The following is a 10,971-nucleotide window of genomic DNA, read 5'->3' on the forward strand; positions in this document are numbered from 1 at the left end:
CAAGTTTAAACACAAATTCTCCTGTTATTGTCTGTGTATAAACATTCAAGTTTAAACACAAATTCTCCTGTTATTGTCTGTGTATAAACATTCCAAGTTTAAACACAGATTCTCCTATTATTGTCTGTGTATAAACATTCAAGTTTAAACACAAATTGTGTTTAATTACTTCATAACCATTTGTTTTATAGGGTATCCTGTATTTTTAGGATAATTTTTTTTCACAGTGAAACCACGATCAAAAAGTACCGACAAATGTTTTATGTAATACAGTTTCTTGCCTACTTTTTGTATACATTGTATACACTAACAAACCACTAACACATTCACTGTGGTGTACATCACTATTTTAATTAGTTAATACATTACACATACATTGTGTTCACTCACTAACCACTAGCACATTCACTGTGGTGTACATTAATACATTAGTTAGTTCATACATTACACATACATTGTGTTCACTCACTAACCACTAGCACATTCACTGTGGTGTACATTAATACATTAGTTAGTTCATACATTACACATACATTGTGTTCACTCACAAACCACTAACACATTCACTGTGGTGTACATCACTATTTTAATTAGTTCATAAATTACACATACATTGTATACACTCACTAACCACTAACACATTCACTGTCGTATACAAATGTACATCACTAGTCTACATCAGTTAGTTCATACATTACACATACATTGTGTACACTCACTAACGACTAACACATTCACTGTAGTATACAAATGTACATCACTACATCAGTTAGCTCATAAATTACACATACATTGTATACACTCACTAACCACTAACCCATTCACTGTAGTATACAAATGTACATCACTACATCAGTTAGCTCATAAATTACACATACATTGTATACACTCACTAACCACTAACACATTCACTGTAGTATACAAATGTACATCACTACATCAGTTAGCTCATACATTACACATACATTGTGTACACTAACAACACCCAGGTAGTATATATTGCTACATTAATTAGTTCTAAATGCGGAGTGGTCATCCTCCATTTGTCAACCAACAATACCATACGACTACATTAACAAGCTAATCAAAGGTATTGGAAGTTCAATACCCCCAACATAATTGGTAAGACATATAATAACATTATATGTCAGTGTGAATATTGATAAAATAACACTGTAATGGGTTCGAACGTCGACTGTTGGGATTGCATTCTGTTCTTTTTATGGCATTAATGATATTATTTCATTAGGTAAATTTTTGTGGTGGTTTTTCCTTTTTTTAATATGTTGATGATTTTCGTGTGTATGATGATATGGTACATTGTTTTGTTATAGGCCTGGGTTCATCGATTTTATCTGGCGGCTAATGATGATGAAGCGATTTAAGCCAAAGACGAGGTTTATGGCGGCGGCATACTTAATCCTATCTTATGTGAGCATGTGTATTTATAATAATTGGTTTGGTTCTGCTTTCGCTGTGAAAATATAGGCCTTTCAAATTATTATCTATTTCCTAAGATGTGTTTCGCTTCATGGAAAATTTTAAGTTTTATTTCGAGTGGAGTTTAAATACAATGTAAGTACATTTAACAAGTGTTACCAAATGTATGTTTTTTTCTGAACTGTTTTTGTAGTCGTAATGTTGTATATTATTGTAACACTTTTCTGCGTTACATACAACGGGAATAATAGGGCTGTCAAGTAAGTTAATGTATAGCAAACATTAACATTTGGCCATATAAAATCTCTCTGAACTCAAAAAAATTACCTGATATTTTAAGATTTAGGACTCAATATATATGAAACTGTTCCGTGATCGATCGATACATACACATCGATAAATAAATCACCTCACCACAGTGTATTAAGTTAGAGTTACCCGTTAATGGGGATTACACCTTTTACGTCCTGTTTCTGACAAATAGAATTCGGAAGATAATTGGAATATATTCTGATAACTATAAACCAATGCTGTATAGACTTGGGAAGGTGATAAGCGGAATATATCCTATTCCCATTCTAGTTGTATACAGGCCTCAGAGGATAAGCATAATCGATTCCGATACCTATATTGAGCTGTACAGAGACTTTAAAAGATAAGCAGACACTGTAGCAGTTTGTTTACGATAACTGTATCTATTACCAGAGACGGCGTATGCTGCAGGATGAGGCCTATATAAAGAGACAACAGTTCCGTAAAATGGCTCATAAGTCTAGTGTTATTTCCTATACTCGCACGATAAGGGGCTGGTGAGTAGATCTGTTGCTTCATAAATATTACAAAACTGCAAATACAAAAGAAATATTATATCTAAATAAAAAAATCACGAAAAGCTTTAAAACATGTATCATGTAGAATACAAAACGAGACAACTGTTTCGTTTGAATTGTAATATTGACAATATAGTGTCTGTATTTAACAGTTATATACACAGGTGATCAATAAACATCGTATACTTTTTAAACTATGGAAAACTTTTATTTGATATTGATCAACAAGTTTAATAAATTTCAGTATCATACTTACAACTCGTAAAAGAGCGTGGAAGGAATGTATCTCACTAAATGTGAGAATCGGAAAAAATAAGACCTGTTCTAATCCATTTTTGCAAAATGTCCCTACCAATGATAATAGGGGACACCGAAAACACTAGAATCGCCCCCTTTTCAAATTCCTGGATCCGCGCCCGACACACGTCCTCATATGATCCTGACTGTAGGTATCTCTTCGACATCCGTCCTCAAAAGACCTTGATTGTATAGTATCCTTGACACTCAGGTATCTCTTCGACATCCGTCCTCAAAAGACCCTGACTGTAGGTGTATCCTTGACACCAGTAACACTCAGGTGTATCCTTGACACCAGTAACACTCGAGACGAGTGAATTGAAACAAATTTCAGATTCCCCCCACCACCACCACCAATTTTCCCCCTTTTTATTGCCAAGTAGGAAATCTGGCGTTAAGACGGGTTTGAAATAAAAATTATGGAGGATGAATTATAATGGAGGCTGCCCTTTTTTTAAGTCATTAAAGTCATTGTCCATATCATGACGTCACAATTGATTTCTGACTGGCACAACCAATGAAAACCGCCACTCCAGGGTAATTTACTCTAGTGGCATTTCAAAAAGTATTACGTCGGCAAAAGCACTGGCTTACCGGACGATTATGTGACAAATAGAGGTAACACATTTACAACGAGTGGGGTTTTTTGGGGGGTATGGTATTATTTCACTCGTGTCGAGTTTATTCTGTTAAGTTTCACGATGTATAGCGAATGTCTTTCGTAAATTTTAAAGATTAACTAACGAGAGATTAATAAATACGTATACCATATCCACACCATTTGTGTAACTTGTTTCTACCACAATAATATGAGTTCGAAACGGCGATTTTGGAACCTGGTTTGAATACCCGCGTTTGTTGACATAATGAAATAAGGCGTAGTAATATTATCATATGTACAAATAGTTTCTACAAAAATGTGAAGAGAATCCTTGTTGGATATGTCTTAACTGTAAGTCAAGACATAGACAAGACTACAACACAGCAAGCAAAAAAGTAGTTCGGGTCAAAGTCCAAAATACCAACCAATCAAAAAGGTCATATACCACTAGTGGCACGTTTATAAAATGGTCCGAGAGTGAAATAACATAGCGTATTGTGGAAGAAATATTTATAACATAAAACGCCTTAAAAGTTTAAGAACGCTAGGTTATATTATTAATGGACTGATGTCTAAAAACACGTTCATTGAAAATACACACCCTGCCTCTTTTACAGCATGCTGTCTATTGTAATCCATGCAAACATGACATAAATCGCAATAAATATAATTGGTCAATTAACTTTGACATTAGTCGTCCCAATTCATTTCTTGACCAGTTCTGCGAATCTGATCTAAGGGAACTAATACTCTTATGCGGGTGCATAATTTGTTGTAAATGGGACAATGTCATGTTTATTTGAGTGTTTGTTTTTACAAAGGTTTAATGTGACGCTCGAAGGAGACGACTATGATTGGTGGAGAAAAGTTCCTAATATAGGTAAAGTCTACTGCATGTGGGTAATCATTCGCCATTGGTTAATTTTCATTTTCGCCCAATAAAAGAGAGAACAAAGCGAATGTTCCCCACTCTGCTATAAATTTCTCACACATAGATAGGATGGAATTTAAACTAGATTGAAATGGATTAATGGTCGTAGGGCGAACAAACTAAAATAATGATAATCGTTTTATTTTGAATTCTAAGCATTTTAGTTAAACATAAGAAAACACTAAGCATCTGGTAATTGTCTTTGTAGAGGAAGGTATTTGGAATTATGCAAAGTGGGCCACGCAGTACCCTATTCGCACTCTATTGTATTATACGATACCAGACTGTCGTAAAGAGAGGTGAGAAATATTCTCATTGTTTTGTATTTTATTGTGATCACATTATGTATGTATTTATTGAAATGACATTAACAATTTACAGTGATTCGGTTCGTGTAAATATACACCTATTAGTGTATCTAATGTAAACAAACATGGCTGCTAGTCACTAATACTTCACAGAATCGACTAAACAAGGATATGTTCCTTCTTCAAGCATATTTTCAGAGCTATGACACAGTGATTCCAGTATCCATTTTTCGAAGTTAAATGATATTTTGTTATCGGTAATCGCCATAGAAAATATAAGTGACGTTCAGCAACAGCGCCGCGTCATATTTCAAAAAACCGAATCACGCCTGAATTACATATCAATACACTGTAAACGGATTTTCCCCAATTAATATTGTGATAGGCAAATATGCAGTCATTATCAATTTTCGATTGTATAACAATTTGATATATCATTTTGCCGTGGATCACTGTATGAAATGTCTGTTACAGATGGGACCACTGGTTTATGGGCACGTTTGTCTTATCAATAGTGTGGATCGCACTCTTCTCCTACGTAATGGTGTGGATGGTAAGATAAAACAACACATATATTTACATCAGATATGACCCGAACGAATGTCGCATTTTAATTCGAAGGTGTACTCAGCTAGTTAGTGTATAAATAAGAAAGAACTATGACAACAAATAGGTGTTGTTTGTGCTCTCTAAAACATCAATTGCTAAAGACATTATTTGGAAACCTTATAAAAATGTCTTATTAACGAATTGGCCTTCAATGCTGAGAGTAAATACGCCAGCCTGCTGTCCATTTAATGTAACATTTCTTCGTTTAATTGTCATTATCTCACATACAATTTTTTTCCGACTTATGACAAAATATTTTATCCGGATTCGTTTAACTCAACTTATTTGGTTAATCTCGGATATTGAAATAACTTACAAAACCACAATAATCCTGTCTTTTAGTGTTTGTTAAGGGCTGTTCCAATGAAAACCGTGCAAGATATGTTACTGTAATAAAGATGAAAATCTATTTACATTGTCTTTGTTAATTATTGTATAACTACACGTTCCCTTAAAGGTAACTGTTATCGGTTATACTCTGAGCATCCCCGATAGCGTAATGGGTATCACATTCCTGGCGGCCGGTACTAGCATCCCTGACGCTATGGCTAGCGTGTTCGTGGCTAAACAAGGTATGACCAGTGTGAGGTACCATGATCATTTCTTACTTTTACGATCTCCTTTTTTCTTATTAGTTGCTCCCGATTTGATAAAAATATGGATGTTTCCAACTGTCGACATGGAAACATCCTCAATGAGATATATTTGCAAATCAGTATAATAGTGAATATGACTTAATCTTAATGTAATCCCGTGAACAAATGTATTCTTAAAATGAACTGTTACAAGTGTATTCTATTGAACATAGCATTGAACACTATTTCTACTGCTGTTTCGGATAAGCATGCCCCCTTAATTTCAACTTATTTATAGACCAATTCTGCACCCCTTAATAACATATGTATAAGCCCATTTTTCCTCCCTGTATTACAACACATGTATAGGCCCATTCTGCCTCCCTTTATAACAACATGTATGTATATTCCCATTCTGTATCTCCTGTGTTTGATATGAATTAAAATAATGAATAGCATCTATATTCTGACAACGTCTATTGGTTTGCTTTAATGTTACATTACCAGGTCTGGGTGATATGGCAGTTTCCAACCTGCTAGGCAGCAATGTGTTTGATATTCTGCTAGGCCTTTCCTTGCCATGGTTCCTAAAGACAGGGGTAGCGTATGCTGGGACTACGGTATGTATAATGACTAGAAAGTACGATCGGTAACAGCTAAATTATACCAAAATAAGGACAGTCTATGTATAGTACCCATAGCACAGGGCAGTCTTTATAGAGTTTACGGTAACGTCATTGTACAATTGATATGTTTTATCTACAGTATGTCATTATCACATTTTACAGTTAAACGTTTTTGAAATAAACAATATTAACACGCATTTCTGTTCATCGCCTGGATAAAGCATTATCTCTTAATTTGGCTTAACCTTATTTAATCGAAAACGTTCATGTAAACAGCTCTAAGAGCGTTACAATTCTTATGAGCCATGAAGGAATAGACCAAATTATCAACGTTACTTGTATTTTTTATTCAGTTTATGGATGTAGCTACTAAAAATTAATAAATGTTTCTCTATTATTTCAGGTCCACATAAACAGTAACGGGATGCTATACTCAATATTTCTTTTATTTCTTACAGTTATAGTAACAGTAAGTACATCTCGTGTTTTATTCTAACCAGCTACATCTTTATACTGTCGTAAACTGTTAATGCATTGTACTTTCATTTTCAATTATAGATACAGTAAGTACACATTTTGTGACGGTCATTCAGATGACAGAGCTTAAATCTTAACGATATCTTAATTTCGTGTAGATTTAATCAAACAAAATTATACCTTGGAGCGATTTGCTATCAAGTCGCATCGCTTGGATGACTGATCGTGTTGTCGTATCATTTGCTTGCTGTATCAGGACGATATTTATTGATTATTGTCATGACACGTTAACACACACTCAGTACCAAGTGAACCTGAGTTCAGACAGCTATTTACGTATACAACATAACCATGTCCCAATATATTCAATCTTGTGTGATAACTATTTAGACTACGAGAGCATTTCGCGAAGGTCTGGCGGTATCAAGAGACTTGTCAACAAATAATCTGACTGTGACATTTAATGACTTATTGACGTCCATGGAAGCCAGGGAGTCGTTATAACAGGTTGATTTGTATCGACATAGAGTTAGGATGAGAAGAAAGCAGTTCGGTCAGTAGTTGCATATGGCAGTATATGGGAGGACCATTATTCCAACTCAAAATAAATTATGGAAAGAACTAAGATATATGAAGGTTTTTAGTAAGAAAAATATTTCGGTGCTTGTTTAGAAACGAGCACAATTACAATCAAAAAGAGACAAAATTTGCAAGTTTTTGTACATAGTCAGACAGGCGGACGGACTGTTTATGTAGGTTGATGAGGACCATGACTGACAGTTTTAAGGTCGACATCATGATTTAATTTAGAAATATTATATTTCCCTGTGGGATATGAACTCGCCTGTTGATATGTCTAGTGGTTCCATTGCCCCAAGTTATATCTTTGAAAACGTGACTTAACACGGATTTGACCTAAATTGGTATGGCGGGTGTCGTCGTGACCTAGATTTGTATGACGGGTATCGTCGTGACCTAGATTTGTATGGTGGGTGTCGTCGTGACCTAGATTTGTATGGTTGGTGTCGTCGTGACCTAGATTTGTATGGCGGGTGTCGTAGTGACCTAGATTTGTATGACGGGTGTCGTCATGACCTAGATTTGTATGGCGGGTGTTGTCGATGACGCAGAAGACGCTTACACTGCCATGCACCTTAATTTTCCATGTACTTTTTCGATTGTCTCCATGCAAATCTGTAATATTTTTGTTGATATTTTTATTTTGTCAACCTTTAGTGATGTCGGTTTTCTCGCTTGTCTTTGTGTTGTAGATCGGAGTCCTTAAGTACACCGGATGGAGGTTGAACAGATTCGTTGGAGTGATATGCCTTTTTGTATATGCCATATATTTGTTATTTTCTGTAATGATAGAGTGCAATGTGTTCGGGTTCGTCAATCCTCCAATGTGTGTATGATGAATACGGCGTAATTTGAGGTATAGTTTCCATAGCAACCGTATGTATACTGTCTCCATTGGGATCATTCAAAGGCAGTTGAAGAAGGCGACTTTACGAAGGAGAGCTCGGTAGGGCTTCGGAAATATATAAAGAAGTCGATAAAACTCTACGACCTTATATACTGAGGTGAAATCTGCTTTTGCAGTTATCATTTAGAAAAGCTGAAAATCGAAGGTGATGTTAAAAAGGGAAGGTTAATTTTAGGAAAACTACATCATTTATGCCAGGTTTCATGTGAGGTGGTTGTCACTTTCTCACAGGTTACCTATAACAGTAACACAAATCTAGCCTACTGGCCCTTATGCCAAAGCTCAACTCTTTTAAGACTTTATATCGTATTCCATTGAAATTGCGTAAGATTTTGTACTTGTATTCAGTTTCATTTGAAAATATTTCACATTTACCCACATCTTTTTTGTTCATCCAAGTTTGTAGAACGAGTCCATGATTCTAATAAAATGTGTATATACCACAACTGTCAGCTACGGACATCGTATAAAAGAATTGGCTCCATCTTTGTATCTATTCTAAAACAGGACATTTCCGTCCATTACGTTTCTTAACTTTGAAAAAAAGTGATATGCATAACTGTTTATGATTTATCGGTAAGAACACCTGGGTATATTTATTATTAAAAGACTATCAAACATTTTAGAGAATACAGCGGTTTACGTAGTTAAGTGTTTGTCTAGTGAGCCACGATACATTTGATCCCTTTTGTTAATCAACTGTGGTTTGTTAATTAAGGTCTTCGATATACATGTTTACATTTATTCTGACAACATGCATACACTATGTACAGGATTTAATATCCATTGAAAGCTCATAATGCAATATACGTCATCTTAGTTATAATTTTATAACTCCATTCATTTTTTAAAACACTATTTCTATCTTTGGCATTTCCAATGTTATCTAGTTCATACTTAAATGATTTAACTGTCACTCTGCCCTCCCCGTTCGATAGGAGATTACTGTCACTCTACCCACCCCGTTCGATAGGAGGTTACTGTCACTCTGCCCTCCCCGTTCCATAGGAGGTTACTGTCACTCTGCCCACACCGTTCGATAGGAGGTTACTGTCACTCTGCCCACACCGTTCGATAGGAGGTTATTATACACATCAACCATGCGCTGTGTGAAGGAATATAAGAGATACCAACCTGTCTAATTCAGCATGAGATTATAGGCCAGTGGTCGGTGGTGTCCACCGCAAAAAGACTGGAGACATATATATTACTATGTCGGCAATGGCATCGTCCGCCCAGAGGCTTCCGTGCGATAACTTAAGTTCCCTCGGTCTGATGAAACTCAAAATTCATCCAGATCTTCCTTAATAAAAGTGCTTGCTTGGGATTGCTTTTAAGCTCGATAGATCGAAGGTTAAGATCGCTGTTATTGAAAAAAAGAAAATTCGTTTCCTTGTGATAACTCAAATTGCTTTTGTCCCATCAAACTCAATTTTCACGCAGTTTTTCTTTACCACAAGTGCTTGTATTGGATTGTTTTTACTGATCCAAAGGTCAAAGTCACTGTTACTGTATCTTTACCACCCGAATATCTGAACAGGCGATACCTCCACTGCTGTGGTATTCCTGTTTACAATAGTTGTTTTTTTGCAGTCATTTATGTACGCTATGACCGTAAATAAAACAATAAGCCTTACATAATAAATATACTATAACAATATAACAAAACATAATTAGTAATTAGCACTACTTATTGTGTAAGTATACAAAGTACATTGTATCTTATTTTGTTAATGTTACGTTTTGTATAGATTAACTACATTACCAGTACACGACAGAGTTATAGATGATATCATCATCACGCCTTTTTACAATCACTCTCAGTCTACCGTGTTCTGTGAGTAATTTCGTCTGATTACCGGCTCAGTCTCTGGGGGTTCCTATTGTGGTGAGTACTTAGTTAGTATTCCTCAATATGTCTGTAATTGTTGCAGGACAGGTTCAATCATATATAAACAAATCTTATTAGAATTTATTCTCAACGAGATTGTCTATTTCTTGTTGGAATGTACATCTTAAAGAAACACGGGGATATAGAACCTGAATTGTTCTGAATTAAAACTACATTTGTAAACGAAATATTCGATCGAAATAAGAGCATAATTACTGGGGTATTGGATGTGGAATTATATTTCATAGTCGCCTGGATACTCACTGATAAACGACCACACATATCACATGGTATAGTTATGAAGTTATCAGTCCAGACGCTGTGCAATCGCAAGTCTGTAATGGTGCTTCTGTACTTTTTATTTTATTTTTTCATTGTAATCTCTTATTCTTCTGATTATTATGTTACCATTACATTTTGTAGGTTTAGAGATTTTTCTGGAAAAGTTTGATATCCTTTCCACTTTCCTCTTACCGCTACAATCACAAGTGTTTAATATTATATATGCGCAATATCTGGCATTATTGTCATAGTTAGATAGAATATGATGGCTGTTATGTAATAATTTATGATGAAAGTAGAAAAGTGCATTAAAAAACATCAACACAGATAATCCTTGTTGTCATTTGTTTACTTCCTGTGAGATTAAAGTATTTCACATTAAATTATAAATTATTTGGTGTGTGAAACGGAAGAAACAACATATCCTCGACGTGTGCATCATCTTATTATTTCAAGGAGGATTTGTGTTGTATTGATTTTAAGGATACTTATGTCAGCTCCACATGAGTTATGCTAAGGGCGTCCTTAATACGGTTGATTTTAATTTCTAACTAATATTTGTAACTACTGACAGACTACAACCGAACAAGGTGAAAACGATTAGCAGTGGTATCAAAG

At 35.2% G+C, this 10,971-nt stretch overlaps 1 protein-coding gene across 2 annotated transcripts in view; it reads left to right on the plus strand.

Annotated features, from left to right (window-relative positions):
• The window catches only part of LOC117323830 (sodium/potassium/calcium exchanger 4-like), a 90,570-nt gene extending 79,888 nt beyond the window's left edge, over nucleotides 1-10,682 (plus strand). For both annotated transcript variants that reach the window (XM_033879306.1, XM_033879305.1), the window contains exons 10-18: nucleotides 1,335-1,431; nucleotides 2,146-2,249; nucleotides 3,990-4,048; nucleotides 4,308-4,398; nucleotides 4,882-4,960; nucleotides 5,474-5,588; nucleotides 6,099-6,211; nucleotides 6,621-6,686; nucleotides 7,966-10,682. In XM_033879306.1, coding sequence (XP_033735197.1) covers nucleotides 1,335-1,431; nucleotides 2,146-2,249; nucleotides 3,990-4,048; nucleotides 4,308-4,398; nucleotides 4,882-4,960; nucleotides 5,474-5,588; nucleotides 6,099-6,211; nucleotides 6,621-6,686; nucleotides 7,966-8,109 — 868 coding nt within the window. In that variant the 3' untranslated portion in view covers nucleotides 8,110-10,682. The remainder of the gene's footprint in view (nucleotides 1-1,334; nucleotides 1,432-2,145; nucleotides 2,250-3,989; nucleotides 4,049-4,307; nucleotides 4,399-4,881; nucleotides 4,961-5,473; nucleotides 5,589-6,098; nucleotides 6,212-6,620; nucleotides 6,687-7,965) is intronic.
• The last annotated feature ends 289 nt before the right edge of the window (nucleotides 10,683-10,971 follow it).

This window comes from Pecten maximus, chromosome 3 (genome assembly GCF_902652985.1).
Source record: "Pecten maximus chromosome 3, xPecMax1.1, whole genome shotgun sequence".
In the NCBI taxonomy this organism is placed as follows: domain Eukaryota; kingdom Metazoa; phylum Mollusca; class Bivalvia; order Pectinida; family Pectinidae; genus Pecten; species Pecten maximus.